The 17,855-nt window shown below is 41.0% G+C and overlaps 1 protein-coding gene across 9 annotated transcripts in view; it reads right to left on the bottom strand.

Annotated features, from left to right (window-relative positions):
- The window catches only part of LSM14A (LSM14A mRNA processing body assembly factor), a 53,916-nt gene extending 39,845 nt beyond the window's left edge, over nt 1-14,071 (bottom strand). For 8 of the 9 annotated variants that reach the window (XR_009491168.1, XR_003030189.2, XR_003030190.2 and 5 more), the window contains exon 1: nt 13,810-14,071. Coding sequence is in view for 6 of the 9 variants with exons in the window: in XM_005218991.5 (XP_005219048.2) it covers nt 13,810-13,930 (121 nt within the window). In the remaining 3 variants the exon portion in view is untranslated. 9 annotated transcript variants of the gene reach the window in all.
- Between the last annotated feature and the right edge of the window lie 3,784 nt (nt 14,072-17,855).

Genomic DNA, 17,855 nt, shown 5'->3' with positions numbered 1-17,855 from the left:
TGCCATTTTCCTTTTCCAGGGGATCTTCCCGACGCAAAGTTAGAACTCACTTCTCCTGCATTAGTAGGCAGGTTCTTTACCTCTTGGCCACCAGGGGAAGACCCTTAATACCCACACATATAGTCAAAGTACACAACAAGAGGGAAGAGCTGTAGTGACCAAATTCCCAATACAGTATCTCCATTATAAAATACCAAAGCTTTGTTAAGTTTAAATATGATAAATATACCCATAGTTAAATGTAGTTGGCACCATCAAAATAACACTAATATTTCCCAAAAGCCTTAAGTTTTGGACACAAACTAAAAATTATAAATTAGGCTCTGATACTGATTGATAAATAAGAAAAACAAGTCTCCTGAATACTAAAATGTGAGAGCAATAAATAAAAGGCTGATTATTCAAGAAATGTCCAAAAGTAAGTTGGGAAACTAAGTTCAAGTGGAAATCCATAATAACATTTATGAAGTAGTCTTAAAAGTAAAACTCCTCTCAAGTATCAATTACAAGACCTGGTCCCAATCACTTATCTGAATGTGAGTTCAAACCAAGCTCATCATTCTCCATATACAGACCAAGTTTTCTGTCCTCCACCAAAGTGCCTCTCCACACGTGACCTATCCTAAATTTCAGCTTAGATACTACTTATATTCATCATAGTTCTGCAGAGAAACAGAACCAACAGAATGCACATATATAGACACAGAGAGATTTAAGAAATTGGCTCGCATGAAAATCCAAAATGTGCAGATTAGGCCAGCAGGCTGGAGACCTGGAGAAGAGTTGCAGTTTGAGTCCAAAGGTGGTTTGCTGGTAGAATTCTTTCCTCCTGGCTCAGAGGAGGTCAGTCTTTGTTCTATTAGGACCTTCAACCTGACTGGATGAGGCCCACCCACATCCCACATCATGGGGGAGCAAAGATGCTTTACTTAAAGTACAATAATTTAAATATTAATCTGGTTAAAAAAAAAAAAAAACCTTCAGAAACATCCAGAATATATGACTAAATATCTGGGCACTGTGGCCTGGCTACGAGTGGGCTTCCCTTATGGGTCAGAGGGTAAAGAATCCATCCACAATGCAGGAGACCTGGGTTCGATCCCTGGGTTGGGAAGATTCCCTGGAGGAGGGCATGGCAACCCACTCTAGTATTCTTGCCTGGAGAATCCTCATGGACAGAGGAGCCTGGCGGGCTACAGTCCATGGGGTCGCAAAAAGTCAGAATGCCTGCACAACTAAGCTCACAGTGGCCCAGGCAAAGTGACCTAACACTAGCCATCACACAACTCCACCAGTAATTCCCAGGTGTTGGTAACATATTCTTCCTTTAAAAATCATACAGCATTCTACCACTGTATATAGTGACCTCTTTTAAAATTGAAAGATCTTCAGGACAAAGATTTGTATCCTTGCAATTAACACAAGTAGCTAACACAGTGCCTTAAATAGTGCTGACATCTGAATATTTCTTGAATAAATTTCAGAGTGGAAAAAGCTATTAAGTAAGCTATTTCCAAAATTACTAAGCACTGTTTAATACCAAAGGAACTGAATTAAACCACACAATAAACCTACTTAGAATAAAATGGGAAAATGACTATTTACAGCAAAAAGAAATAACAGCTGGACATCAACAGGATGGGAAAACAGAAAGCATAGCACATGGATTAAAAAAAAAACCCCAGCATATAAGTATCAAATGGGGTTGGGGGGAAGTGCTGAAAAGCTACATTTGGGGGCTTCCCTGGTGGTCCGGTGGTTATGAATCTGCCTTACATTGCAAGGGACACCAGTTCAATCCCTGATCCGGGAAGATGCCACATGCCATGGAGCAACTAAGCCCATATGCTCAGAGTCCATGCTCCACAAGAGAATAGCCTCTGCTCATCGCAACTAGAGAAAGTCCATGTGTAACAACAAAGACCCATCACAACAGCTAAGGTAAAATAAATAAATTTAAAAACAAACAAACAAAAAGCTCCACTTGGTATTTCTATTTTCCTTACATTTATCTTTAAGTACAGTTCTTAGTGCATATCCAGTATGCTATACAAACTCTTGCTGAAACTATTTGAGACACTACATATTTGGAATAAGCTGTTATATAAGGGTTTAACACAAGGTTTAATTAAATATTAAAAGATCTTCATTTATCAAACTATCTCTTCTACAACACAGTACCCACAGACCCTGAGAGCAGGATAGTGGTAAGTGGGCTCCGGGTTTTTTTTTTTTTTAACTTGGGTGGGGAGATTTATTTATTTATTTATTTTTTTGGGGGGGGGGATTTAAAATATAAGATTTCACAGGGCTGCTCTTTGAAATCACGTCACAGCTTGTAACTGCAAACCTCCACTTTTGGCACACCTTGTACTCTCTGCTTTGGTCCATTCTTCACCTGTATCCACACTACTTTCTGTTAGGGTCTAATACTGCGCTAAATAAAACCATCTGTCTCCAGCCTCTGTAATCCTTTCTTGTACGTACTTCAGACCTGTCCTCCCCAACAGTGACTTTACTATTGACCTCTCTGCAGTATTCTCAATCTCCTGGCATGGGTCACATGCCAGTCACTGGTGACTCTAAGATAACAGACTTCATGGCCCAGATAACTTTCCTCTTACCTTTTCAAACATATTCTTAAAACCAACTCCTTTATCACTTAATTCTAAAAGTGAAAGTAAACTCCTCTTTGACTAAAATGACTCCAAATAATCTTGTCCTTTTCATTAATACATTTCATATCTTCACTCATTTTCTCCCCTCTTCCTCATAGTTTTGGGGGAAGAAAGACTTCTACATTTCTTTCAGTCCAATGTCACCTTCCATGATTATAGATTTGAGACCCTGCAACTTCACTTGCTTCCTCCCAGTGGATTATTAATATGTGCAGATTTACTCAAGACATACCTTTTTTTGTTCAACCATTAGCATTTCAGATTGAGTACAAGAAAATAATGACTAGCCTAAGAATTTAGAAAGAGTGCCAAGAAGAAAGAATTATAAAACCAAAAGGTACTTTGATAATTTAGATGGTGATACAAAACAGCAGCAGCGGTAATGCAAAACACAAAAATAGGACTTTTTTGAAATGGCAACAGGAGAGATCCTGAAACAGTTCTGTAAAGCATAGGACAGCAAAAGTAAATACTTATTGTTAATACTTATTATTACTTATTAATACTAATCTGAGAGAATAAAATGTCAATACATACCATCTTCATTTATCATAGTGTCCTTTCCTATAAAACGTCAAGTTCAACCACACATTTTCTGACGAAGGAGACTTCAGAAATAATAATCCTTCATATTATCAACAGTTAATTTGTTAAGCACAAAGGACATAAGGAGGGAAAGATGTTGAAAAATAGTCTACAGTGAAAAATAAGAAAAGTTTGCTAAGCACAAAAAGAAAACAGAAGATAAACTGCAAACACAGAAGATGCAATATAGTTTCTGACTAGGGTAACTGGGGAAGGCTTTGAAGGGGTGAGGATGCTCAAGTAGCATCTAGAAGGATAAATGTGATTCCCTCTTGTTCCTTTCCTAATTTTGGTGGATAGGAATCATTATAGGTACTGTCATTCAATACTGTCAGCTCAAATTGTCCCTCACTCACAATTTTTGCACAATGCTGTCAGCATAAACATCCTACAGCTGGACTCTGACAAATCACTTCATTGGCTAAAAACTTTCCAGGGATCCTTACAATCCACCTGATAGCTCAGTTGGTAAAGAATCCACCTGCTATGTAGGAGACATGGGTTTGATCCCTGGGTTGGGAAGATTCCCTGGAGGAGGGAACAGCTACTCACTCCAGTATTCTGGCCTGGAGAATTCCATGGACTGCAGAGTCCATGGGGTCACAGAGAGTTGGACACGCCTGAGCGACTTTCACTTTCACTTTACAACCCACCAAGAAAACTCAGACTTGTTATTGTGCTATTCAAATGACAAACTGAATAAACTAAGATAAATGTAGCAGGGGAAGAAAAATAAAAGGGGAGGGAGGGGCTGGAGTCTGTTATTTGACACATTTTCACTGGGACCTTCCAGAGCTGTTGGTTCTCTTTCCTTTGTGACTTTGGTTCACTTTCCCAACAGACTGCAAAACTCCCCATGACCTAGGACTGGAGACTTTTTCCTAGACATCCTCTTCCTGTGGCTAACTGTGACTATCTGTCAGGCCCTACCTTAGCTGCTGGGTCCTCAAGAACCCTGTCTCTGGCTCTTTGGTTTCCTAGCATATAGCACAGTGTTTAACATGTAGTCGTAAAAGGTACTCAGCAATTCTCCTGAATGGATGTAATAAGCCCCAGGCATGTGCAAGCTTCCCTTATGCTCCCTGTGCTCCATGATGTCTTTGGTGTGGTAGGTACCTCTGCTCCTAAATGTGCTGAGGTTTCTCCAGAATCTCTAGTTTAACCTCACCAGAGTACCAGGATCGAAGAAAAGTAGCTATTCATCCAGATGTGGGAAATGCAAAAGAGGCTTTGGAAATCTGACCACTGTTGAAACAAATTTCAAGTTAATCTTCCAGTTCTGACCTCTATCTTCACCCAATTACTATAGTCCTTGTTTTCACTGCATATGATGATGTCAATTCCTGAGACTTTTAGGAGTTTGGGTTCACTTCTTGGCTTTACCCACTGCCTCCTTAGTCTACAGCTAAATTCTGCTAAGACATTTAAACTCAAAAGACAAAAACTTTTTTTTCACCCTTCAAAATTTTGTTGCTGTTGTCCCCTTTCCAATTCTACTTTCTCTTTTATGGGTTTATGTGTTTTAAAAAAATGCCTTCTCATGTAGTTTGAGTTAAGACTTATAAACAGGAAGAAAAAGGAAAAGCATGTCCAATTTGCAGTCTAAATTTAGCCTCAACCCTCTAAGCTGCTTTGTTGGGTATTCTTCCTTATGGTTGGTTTTGTATTTTACTCTCCCAAAGATATAACCAACAGAGATATAAAAATATTTTTAAAAGCAAATTAATTAATTAAAAATAACTTTATCCAATAGGAGTTAAAAAATAAAACAAAAAACACAGGAGTGAAAGAGAAACTAATCTGAGAGTTGGACAAAGACAGCAAATTTACTAGGTTAAAGAAACTTGAGTCTTCAGATTTACAAGGCCCAGTGAAACCACTCAGGAAAAACACACTCCAGTGTGGCAACATTTCGAAACTCCAAGAACTTCCAGAGAGAAAAGTGAGAATCAAATTGGTATCAGCAACACCAGAATGTTAGAATACAATAATCCAATAATTTAAAATGTCCATATGAAAAAACAATCTGAATTCATAATAATATAGCCAGTCATCAAGCAATCAAGAACAACATAGATTCACTAAGAAAATTTGCCACCCACACATCCCACCTTTTTTTTTAATGACAAAGATGCACTTATGCAAAACTGAGGGGAAAAGAACCAACTAAGAAGTCAACATGGTAAACAAGAAACAGGAACCCCTGAATGTCTCTGAATAGACTGGACAGAGATAATGCAAAGTAGTAAAGTAGCAGAGGTGGTAAGAAGTAAAATTCTGCATGTATCTTGGAATTAGTTGACAAGATCAGAATCACAGTACGTGAGAGAAATTTAAGGATAACTCAAAGATCTTTTTATCTTAACCAACTAAAACAATAAATTGTCGTTCAATTAGAAGGAAAGGACTAGATGAAGAAACAGGTTTGGGACATATTGAATGGGAGGTGCCTAGCAGACATCCTTCCAGGTGGAAATATTAAGGAAGCCGATGGATACACAAATTAGGAGTCTGCAGGAGGGGTGCAGGATGGAGACAATAATCTACAGACAGCATCTGAAGTCATGAAATTCAGAATGAAATCAAGAGAAGAGTGCACATGATAAAACAAGGAAATAATCTGTAAACAACACAAAAGAAAAAAGAGAAAGAGAATAAGAGAGTGAAGATGTGAACTAAGCCCTGGCACCCTCCAACAATGGGAGGGTTAGGAGTTGAAGAATCACAAAGGAGACAGTGAGGTCTAAGAGAAAACTAGGATCACATCAAGTGAAAAACCATTAGAAGCAGACGAGATTGACTGAGCAGTATATTGCTGATCAGTCAAGTAGACTGAGGATAAGGACCAGCCACTGAATTTGGCAAGCAGACGAGATTGACTGAGCAGTATATTGCTGATCAGTCAAGTAGACTGAGGATAAGGACCAGCCACTGAATTTGGCAACATGGAAATCTCTGGCAACCTCGATATAGACAACTTCTTCAAGGAGTTTTGGTGTAAAGGGAAAGAGAGAGAGGGGGCAGTAGATAGAAAAGAGTAACTGCGTTAAGAATAGCAGTGTTTTTGTTGTTGTTGCTGCTGCTGTTTTTAAGATGGGTGAAATAACAGCGTATCTGTGAGTAGACAGGAAAGGTCTGGTAGAGAAGGAGAAACTAAATATGCAGGAGAGGCTGTTGGAGCAATGTCCTTGAATCATGAAGAGGGGATGAAACCTACTGCACAAATGCATGGGTGACCTTAGGAGAGAACAGTTTATCTAAACAAAGAAAAGGAGAGGTTTGGGACAGATGCAGGTTACTGGGCACATGTGGGATGAGTTGAGCAAAATTCTCTTGTTTGCTATTCTCTTCTCAAATAAAGAAGAAGCAAGGTTCACAGGCTGAAAGTGAAGATGGGGGAAGAGATGATAGAAGTCTGAGGAAAACAAGGAATGGAATGGTCATGTACAAAACCTGAATGAATGGACTAAAGACATACAATATATGGGAAGTAACCATGACTTCTGGGCTTAGTGAACATAAATGTACAGTGAAACTGGCCAGCATGTCTGTGCTGATATAATTAGGGCTGTGAGGTTTGTACAGAAAGTGGGAGGGGGAAGAGGGTTGACAGTATAAGCTCTGTTCTGACTGTAACAACTCCTCATGGAATTAAAACAGGGGGTAAAGTTATAAGGAGAGTGTGGGTCAATGAAAGGTAGTAAGATCAACAGACTGTAGGCTACAGTAGATCTGAATGACTGATGGAGATAGGTTGCTGCTGCTACTGCTGCTGCTGCTAAGTCGCTTCAGTCGTGTCCAACTCTGTGCGACCCCAGACGGCAGCCCACGAGGCTCCCCCGTCCCTGGGATTCCCCAGGCAAGAACACAGGAGTGGGTTGCCATTTCCTTCTCCAATGCATGAAAGTGAAAAGTGAAAGTGAAGTCGCTCAGGTGTGTCCAACTCCTAGCGACCCCATGGACTGCAGCCCACCAGGCTCCTCCGTCCATGGGATTTTCCAGGCAAGAGTACTGGAGTGGGTTGCCATTGCCTTCTCTGGGAGATGGGTTACCTAGACAAAGATGGAGATAGTGGTTGGAAATAACAATGAGAAAGCTACTCTAGTAAGCACTGTAACAAACTAGTTATTATAATACTTCTGGTATTATCTCATTTAATTCTGAGAATGACTCTGAAAGATGCACGTTACTATCCTTACTTAAAATATGAAGTTAAAGCTGAGATTAAATTACTTGTCCAAGGACACTACTAAGTTTTCCAACTGGCCTTTTAGGTCACATTTGCTTCCAAAAACAAACACTCCACAACACTAGAATAAATCTTTGTGAGTAAAATACTTCACAGACTACCTCACACTTGATCAATTTTACTTCATTGATATCCAGTTTTTAAAATAGCTAACTGAAGTACTACTTTAAAGTATCACAGAGAAAATAAAAGGTAAATTGCTCCTATAGAGAGCACCTTCTATCATGGAGTAATAAATTCAAGCTAAACCATCTACAGTTACTGCTATTACTACTTTGGCACTGAGTTAAATACAAAACTCTTGCTATGTGTCACACAGGTAAGATCCCTTTACTCTTACTATTTCTCTTCTTCTACTATTATTTTCCTCAGGCTTTATATTGTTTTCTTTACTTCCAATTCAGATAGTCATGTCTTGGGACATTCCTGATGGTCCACTGGTTTCCCTGAGCGCCCAAGGCAGGGGGCCTGGGTTTGACTCCTGGTTAGGGAACTAGATCCCACATGCCACAACTAAAGACCCCACAGACTGCAAAGAAGACTGAAGATCCTGGTGCAACCAAACAAAAGAAATAAATATAAAAAAAAGAAAGAAAGAAAGAAAAAGAAAGCCATGGCTTTTCTTACTCTACTGGAAAATGTACAGTTAGTTTCTGGCACCTGACCTGAGACTCTCAGAATTACCAAGAACTTCTGAGGACTATGCAACAACAACAAACTGTTTCCAAGGCTCCAAGTTCTGGCAATCTCACTAAATAGGGCAACCAAAAGAAACTGCAGCATTAAGTTTCACTAGACCTTTGCTGTTCCTAAGTAGTGATTTTGTGAATTGCTAGATTCAGATCCCCAAATCAGAGAGAAGGCAAGAAATCAATAAAGCACTTCACAGGCATTTCATCCAACATAAGCTCTCCCACTCTCTCTGGAGTTTATGACTATGTGGATAATTAACAATCAAGAGGTGAGTAAGCTACGCCAATGGGCAATATAATCCATTACCCACTTACCCACCAACTTACCCACTTTTATATTCCTCCACCAATCACTTGATTCTTTAAGAACAAACTGTTTGTTTTAAAAGCAGCCGGCTTATATAATCATTCTTCCTCACAAAGTCTCTTTTCCTAATTCAATGGCAACATGATTTTCATTTTAAGGGTTTATTAACCAGGTACAGTTAACTAAATGCATGTTAGATAAGAATTTTACTCACTTTTGTCTATTTAGTCTATTTTGGCCACCTGATGCAAAGAACTGACTCACTAGAAAAGACCCTTACTCTGGGAAAGATTGAAGGCAGGAGAAGGGGACGACAGAGGATGAGACAGTTGGATGGCATCACCAACTTAATGGACATTAGTCTGAGCAAGCACCAGGAGCTGGTGATGGACAGGTAACTGGCATACTGCAGTCCATGGGGTCGCAGAGTCACGAATGAGTGACTGAACTGAAATGAGTCTATTTTACTTAAATACTTTTAAAATCCACATACATAATGCTTATAGGATATGTAAGTTTCCTCCAACTTTGAGATTCCCACAATGAGAAACCTTCAAAAGCTATGTTTCCTTTCATTTATTCAAATATTACCAAGGGTCTGCTCTGTGCCTGGCACTATTCCAGCTGCTGAGGACAGAGCAATGAATGAGACAGAACCCTTGCCTTTACAAAGTTTCCATTCTGTGGGGAATCTCTTGGTATCCAGGATCTATTATGTGTTTGGGTGTCATATTCACAAATACAAGTACATATACAATTGGAAGTATCCTACAAACTACTGATGCACATCATCACTTTGCAGCTCCCTCAAACATTCTGAATTGATTATTCTTTAAATTTTAAATGAAAATTATAATTAAGCTTGAGCCATAAGGTGAAAAACTCTGTATGCCCAACAATGTCATTTATATCATGCATGTCTTAAGATTTTATCCTGGACTTCTCTGGTGGTACACTGGATAAGAATCTGCCTGGTTTGGGAAGATTCTACATGTCACAGAGCAACCAAGCCCATATGCCACAACTACTGAGCCTGTGCTCTGGAGCCTGTGAGCTGCACCTACTGAAGCCCATGCACCTAGAGCCTGTTGTCTGAAACAAGAGAAGCTACTGCAATGAGAAGCCCATGCAGTACTGTTCACAGCAACTAGAGAAAGCCTGTGCACAGAAAGACCCAGCACAGCCAAAAAAAAAAAATTTTATTCTCTTATATTCCCATTCTCCAAAATTTCTTACTGTTGGTGGAGGGAACATACTTTATATATTTTAATTTTAAAGTGATACCACTGCAAACACTTAGAGATATCCCCAAGAGACTTCTATAAGATTAATAAACTAAAATGCTAAATAATTTTCATTTATTCATTCATTTAATAAATATCTGTTCATCCCAGGGGCTTAGACAATAAATACATGCAAATAAACAAAGATGATTACATGTAGGTCATGATCAGTACTAGAAGAAAAAAAACTCAGACCCATGATAAAGACCTCAAGAAACAAACAACAATCCAGATTATCTATTAACATACTTATACTGACATTAAATTCTTCCTTACTTGCCCTTAAAACTTCCTGACATTGATTTAGAAGATTTCAATGTATCAAAGTTCATCAAACTTACCTCAATTTCACTTTTATAGAACTAAAGCTAGTCTGTGAAATCTCTAGCAGAAAATAAAAGATAACACCTATTTGACAGTATCTCTGGCATTGGGCTTTTGACTACATACAGTGGGACCATACAATTTATTATCCAAACTGCAAGATTTTCAAGAGAGAAAAAGGATGTTTTAACAATTTCGCCAAAATAACAGGCACAAACAAGGACTTTCCACCAGGGCAAAACAGGCCATATGGTCATCCTAATTATATACTACATCAAACAGAGCTAGCCCAAAATATCAAGAGTATTTTATAATTGCAGATGGATTTAAATTGTAAGTAATATCCAAGTAAAGAAACCAAATTATAATCTGGACCATATAAGCCAAGTGACTTCCTTACTAAATGTAAAGATTTAAATACCTCACAACATACACAAAATCAATTACAGGGGCATCATAGGCCTAAATGTGAAAAGGCAAAACAGAAAAGTTTTGATAAGATAATCAAAGTAAGTCCATGATCCTTGGGTAGGGAAAAGCTCCTTTGAAAGAAAAAAAAAAAAAAAAAGGACAAGAAACATTAGTCACAATGGAAAAGAGTGGTAACATATTTACAATAGAAGGAAGAACTTCTATACATCAAAAGAAACCATTAAATGAGAAAAGATACTTGCAACAGATATATCCAGCAAAGGATTCATATTCTGATACTGAACTCAAGAAAAACAACAACAGCAGCACGCATTTCAACAGGAAAATGGGCAAAAAATTTCTAAGGCACTTCATGGAAGATGAAATCCAAATGACCAAGATATGAAAAGGTGTTTACCTCACTAGTAATCATGAAGGTTAAAACCACATACAAATACATACCCACCAGATTGGACAGAACTAAAACACCTGATGAAAGTGGCAGTTACAAGTATTACTGTTGGTGAGAGATGTGGAACAACTATAACTCTCATATACTTTACTAATAACTGAAATAAAAATTAGTAAACAACTACTTTGGAAAGCAGTTTTTCATGATCTAATAAAGACATACTCCCCAGGATCCTGCAATTCAAAGTACAGAGCAATTCAAAGTACAGAGCATAAAGAAATTTACATAAACATGTATCAGTAAACTCAAACACAAAGTTACTGTTCATAATTGCCCAAAACCGTAAACAAGTTGAATAGCTTCAGAATATCCAAAGCAACTGGAGAAATAAACAAGTTACATGCATGACGGAATCCTTTGTCACAACAAAAGTCAAAATAAATATATGCAACATGATTCCATTTATATAAAGTTCAAACAGGGACAAAACTCTTATCATTCAGAGATGTAACTTAAGTGATAAAACGATCAATGTCAGAATAACATTTATATCTAGCTTAAGAAGGCAGCAGTTGTTGATGGGAAGATGCAGGAGTGGGAGGCTTGTGGGACGTTGGCAAAGCCAGTCTTTCCCTGGGTGGTAGTTACAAGAACCTTTGTTTAAAAATATTTCATTTTTATCCACATATCTTTACAACATGTGTGGTTATATTTCACACTGAGGGGAAAAAAAAAACACCTCTCTCTAAAGGGGAAAAGGATTAACGTCCTAAATAGAATTCTAAGAATGTTAGAGATAACTCAATTCATAGTTTAAAAAGAGTTAGCAAGGATCTCTAAATCCAAATACATACTGTATTCTAGACACACTGTAGTCTAAAATCCATGAATATACTTTTGGTTTCGTTGGGTAGACTGCCACTCTTCATCCAAATTTTGAAAAAGGTGGAATTTCAGATATCAGATTACTCAGCAAATCACATAAATTCTAAAATCTTAACACCAAACATCCCACTTCTAATTCTGAAATCTGAAATAAGTGCCTGGTTGTTGACTGCACAGTTACAAAGCAGTTTTAGATTAGAAACTGCCAAGTAGAATAATATCCACATTTGGTAACTCCAATTTTTGCAAACACAATTCCCAAGCCTCTGTTATATCAACAACTCAAATTTCTTTAGAAAAAAAGAATATATTACGTACGTGGGATTACATATCAAAGCCATGAGAACAGACATAAATTAAATCAATGATTAAAAAAACCTTTTCATTGCTATATAGATGTTTTTAGGTTCTTGCACAAAAGAATGTATTTATAGGTTTTTGTTTTTAAAAAGACGAATACATTAGAAATCTTAAAAATGCTTAGGTTATTTTCTTTGTAAGAAGTAAAGGTACCACAGTCAACTCACTGATAAGTCACTAACCTGGCAAGAAATCTTAAAAGTCAGATTGGGCCAAACAATGCTTTAAAAAAAAAAAAAAAAAACTATTAAATCACTTTAATGAGAAATACTATTTTCAGCTTATATGTGGCTCTCATCAAAAACTTTAGAGGGCCCTTTTCACAATTCCACAAAACCATAAAAATTATACAGCTAAATATGCATGCGGGTGGGTGGAGGGACGGGTGGGAGAGGAAAGAAAAGAAAAGAAAATTAAGAGAAAATAATTTAAAGACTCCCTACCTAGATAGAAAATGTGTCCCAACAAGAGTGTTTTAAAAAGGATGTACCAGGTAATCCAAAAAGTATCTTTAAATACTTGCGTGATACCGCGAAATGACTCTCCTATCGGTCAAAGACTAATCTTTTTCTTAAAAATAGATTTAGAAAATTTTCTTCCTATCGCCGGACTTCTCTCCTTACCATGCTATTCTTTCTATAACTCTCCCAGATGTGCTGCGAAAATGACCTTAGTTATCTTGCTTTCCCTCTCCTATATGTTCCCAAAACTTGTGAGGTTTAAGATCAGGAGCTAAAGTTTATTTTCTTCCTGGTTTCCTGGCGGAACAAAAACCCAGACTTGTGAACGGAAACAAAACCCACAAGACTGGGCGATGGTACGTACTTTGGGGTGGACACCTTCCTCCCCGACCCCAGAACTCTCGGACCCAGAGTGCCTCCACCGGGGTCGGTCAGCGCCCACTGACCACTTAGATCTGCCCTGGGAACAAGGGACCCGGAAAAAGCTGGCACCCTTATTCCCACCGGATTTCCAAAAACAAGGCCGAAAGGAGAGCAGCAAACATTTGAAAGAGATAGTTGCACAACAGGTTTGGTGAAGGATTCCGGTTTAACAGGTAAATACCACACAGGAGACAAGTGGGATGTGATCTGCTCCAGGTACCAATGGCATTTCGAGGCCGTCTGCGTCGCAGGAGAAACCCAAACTTTGGGCACATTACTTAAAGTTCACCTGAGGAATATGCAACGAATTGAAATTAAAAACGCGAGAAAATGGGTGCTGGAAAATCAGCAAATCAGCGCTTTAAACTCAGGCTGGGCGGAAAAATTCTTTGAATACTCAGGCTTTGTTTGGTGGTTAAGAAGACAGAACCACCGAATTTCGGAGTTGGAAGACGCGTATCTCCGTGTTCTTCGGCCCGTTCTCGGACTTCAGGGCTGCCCCGCCCGGCCCGGCCGGGGTCCTTAGTCACCGGATCGAAGGCGGAACCCTGAGAGCCCCGGGGAGGCCGCGGCTCGGCCCGGCCCGGCCCGCGACGCCGGGGCCCGGACGGAGGGAGGGGAGCGGCACCCCAAGGAGGACGGTGGAGCGGGGAGGGAGCGAGGAGGTCGCGAGCCGAGAGCTCGGCGCAGCCCCGAACGCTCGGCCCGGCTTCCCACCCCGAGGCCCGCCCCGGCATACCTTTGGCGAGAGCTACGGTAGAGTTCTCGGTGTCGATAGTGTAGAGGATGCCCTCGTAGCGGATCTCCGCCTTGGAGATAAGGCTGATCTTGCTGCCGATGTAAGGGGTGCCCCCGCTCATGGCGCCGCCGCCGCCGCCGCTCCCGGCCGCTCGCAGAGAGGCAGATCCCACGCCGCTGTGGCCGTTCTGCTCGCCCACTTGCTCCGTCGGCGCCTACAGCAGCCGCCTCAGACCCAACATGGCGGCAGCGCCGGCTCCGCTACCCTCCCCCAGCCTCCCGCCCTCAAGCCGCGGCGCGGCGGCGGCGGCGGCTGCAGCGGCGGCGGCGCGGGGCATGCTGGACGGGGAGGCCGAGGTCTCGCGAGATTCGCCTGGCGGCCGGTGGCTCAGGGCTCCTTCGCTCCCTCGGCAATCCTAGCAGTGCCGCTTGGCCTGGTCTGTCGCTGTCGTTCCCCGAGGCCTGAGAGGAGATCCAAGGAGAGGCCAGGGCCTCGGAATGTAAGGATACTGTGGGCTGGCGTGGCGCCGCTCGCGGTCCTCTTGATCTCCGCTGTGGCCCACACCATTTCCAGACCCTTTGTAACCTGTCCTGAGTCCGGTTTCATTGCAAAAGCGGATCCTTCTAGCTAGAAAGTTCCAACGTGCCTCGAAGCTCTTGGTGAGCACCTCTGAGACCTGGTCATTTTCCTCTGGAAGCAACTGCGCCCCTCAAGGAGCCATCATTACAGCATCTGTCACCCGGCGAGTCTCCCTTCTACTCCCCTTCGCTGCTTCTAGACGTGGGATTCTGTCCAGAGCTTTCAAATGGTTCTCATTGCTTTCAGTGCCATTGCACACAGACCAAACCCTACTGTCTGCAGTTTTGTTCAGTTCTGTGAACTCTGGATTCATTTAAGCCATAGCATTGTTAGCTTTAAAAAAAAAAAAAAAAAAGCTCAACCTAAGCGTGAGAATTGTGCTTTCTTCCGGGGAGGTTTGGTGAGGACTTAAATCTGGAGATAGCCTCTCAGCTCTGAGGGACTGCTCGGAAGAAGTAAGGGAGAAGCCAGGATATATAGGAGTTTTTGAAAAATAGCAAAAACAACAAACGCAGGTAGTTTAACATCAAAACATTACTCTTAAAGAAAAACCATACATCTCAAGTTAATGAATTCAACACTTTTTCTGTGTATGGGAAGAAGTTAGAGTCTGGGCTCATTGAAATCTTTTCCTTAACTATCTAACGTTAGTAAACCTTTTCTCCATCCTGAATCCCCTCAGGGTTCACAGTTGGGGCTGACTGCAGTGGCTGATGGCTTAATAGCTGCCAAATCGTTTGTTTACTTATGTGTCAGGGGACATCCACAGCCTTTTCAGCATCTTTAGTTGAATTCCTAATTGGCAAGTTTGTGTGTCTGAAGATTTCCGCTCTAAACCTAATCTTGGCACTCAACAGTTCATCCTTTTAATAGTGGGACTTCTCACTCAGGCCTTTATCTGTTCTGACTACAAAATTCTGTCCTTTTCAAGTATAGACTGTATCCTGAATCTGATCATTTCTCACCGTCTCCACCCCTGCCCTACAACAAACCACCCAGAATTATTGAAACATCCTCCTAGAAGACCCTTCTACCTCCGCTTTTGTCCCCCAATTCTCAACACAGCAGCCAAAGGGATCTTGCTAAGATCGAAGTTAGATTGTATCCCGCCTCTACTCAATACTCCTCTCCCCAGTGAACTCATATCACACAGAATGAGAGCTAGCTAGACTCCTTACTTTGCCCTATAGAGACATATATGATTTAGTCCCTTGTTTCCTTGCTTCACCATTCTGTTCTAGCCATCCCCTTTTCACCTCAAACTTGCCTACTTCATTCAGATCTCTACTCAAATGTTGCTTCTGCAGATGACTCTTTATTGTCCTGTTTATAATGATACCACCTGAATCACTCTACATACCCTTGCTCTGCTTTCTTTTTATTCATAGAGTTTATCTTTCTCTAATTGTTTAGTCGCTCAGTGTGTCCGATCTTTTGTGTCCCTGTGAACTGTAGCTCACCAGGCTCCTCTGTCCATGAAATTTCCCAGGCAAGAATAATGGAGTCAGTTGCCATTTTCTTCTTCAGAGGATCTTTCTGACCCAGGGATTGAACCCATGTCTCCTGCACTGCAGGTGGGTTCTTTACTGCTGAGCCACCAGGGAAGTCCCATCTCTCTCTAGTATGTTTAATTGGGTCTCTCTAGCCCCTTCTCTAGAATCTAAACATTTTGAGATAGGGATGTTACTCTGGTTACTACTATATGATCAGAACCTAGAACAGAGCCTGGAACAGAGCAGCTTTTCAGTAAGTTGGATGAAGTTGAAGGCAGAGCGTAGGTAGGATGTCTGGTGAGCTGAGTGAACAAATGATGAGAAGCCTGGCAAGAAACAGAGAGGGAAGCAGTACGGAAGACTAACAGCTGTGTTGGGTCTGGTTCACAGTAGCTTCAAAGGAAGACTGAAATACCTGTTTCAGTACAAGATTCCTGCCAAGGAGCTGAACTCTTATTTCCTCGCGCTTCCAGGCCTGGGACCTAGATTATCTTCCGTGCTTCCTGAGTGATCTCATCCTTTTTCATATATTAACTAATTCCCAAATTTACATCTTCATTCCAGATCTCTTGACTTCCAGGGTCACACTGCTGCTGCTAAGTCACCTCAGTCATGTCCGACTCCGTGCGACCCCACAGACAGCAGCCCACCAGGCTCCCCCATCCCTGGGATTCTCCAGGCAAGAACACTGGAGTGGGTTGCCATTTCCTTCTCCAGTGCATGAGAGTGAAAAGTGACAGTGAAGTCGCTCAGTCGTGTCTGACTCTTCTCGACCCCATGGACTGCAGCCTACCAGGCTCCTCCGTCCATGGGATTTTCCAAGCAAGAGTACTGGAGTGGGGTGCCATCAGGGTCACACTAGTACCTACTTACTAGATACAGTTGCTTGGGTGTCCCTCAGGCACTTCCAACTCAACATGTTCAAAAATATATGCATCTACTCCATTCCCCCAAATAAACCTGCCCTTTATCCATGCTCTCTGTCCTTATCACTGGCCCCAGGACTCACTCAGGTGTCCAGTCTTGAATCAGAATCCTTATCTGGCTGTACCCAGTCAATCACCAATCTTGCTGATTCTATTTTATGTTTGCAGTTCATGGCTTCCTGCACCCTAGGGCACCAGGAACTATGCATAAGTGCAGCTGATCAGTGTGATAGCCCATAGTGTATTATGCATGTGAATCTCTAACTTAGGTACTAGAAAAAGACTGAGAAAGTGGCACCTTTCACTACCATTGTTTCTGAAAACCCAAGTCCCATGTTGCTCCCCTGCTTAAGAGCCATCAATTATGTCTGCTGGCCTACAGAAAAAACAAACAAACAAACAAACAAAAAAAACTTCTCCATTGAATGTTTCCAACAATAAAAAGTCTAGAATTTCTACATTAGAGAGGCAGGCAGGTTGGAAGAAGAGATGAAAAACATGGGAGGCTTGTCCAAAGTTACGTTTCTAGCTGGCACACTGTTTTTTTTTTTAACTTATATTTGTGTTTGCTTCGTGATGCTGGGGATTGGGTAATGGAGAATATGGGAGAAACAAGGTTCCTGCACCTCACTGGCTTTTGGTGTGCCCACGGTTATTCGTTGCAACTCCCAACATATTCTCACATGCCTTAGGCCCTGGCCATGCTGAATTCATTGCTTCTCAGAACATACATGTCACTCTCCCACCTCTAACCATTCCTTTGTCTCCTGTTTGATATGAAAGGCTCTTTATTCCATCTCCATTTGACAAGATTCAAAATCACTTTCACAGTATAGATAAAAATTAGAATAAATCAAAGACCTTAACGTAAGAGCTAAAACTATAAAATTCTTAGAAAAGGGGTCCCCAACCTCTGGGTTGTGGACGGGTACATCCTGTCAGATCAGTGGCATCATTAGATTGGAAATAAGAGCACAATAAATGTAATGCACTTGAACCATCCCCAAACCATCTCTTCCCCAACCCTAGTCTATGAAAAGTTGTCTTC

The sequence above is a fragment of the Bos taurus genome, chromosome 18, assembly GCF_002263795.3.
Source record: "Bos taurus isolate L1 Dominette 01449 registration number 42190680 breed Hereford chromosome 18, ARS-UCD2.0, whole genome shotgun sequence".
In the NCBI taxonomy this organism is placed as follows: domain Eukaryota; kingdom Metazoa; phylum Chordata; class Mammalia; order Artiodactyla; family Bovidae; genus Bos; species Bos taurus.
The sequence above is the reverse complement of the archived record's forward strand: the minus strand, read 5'-3'. Positions and strand labels throughout refer to the sequence as shown.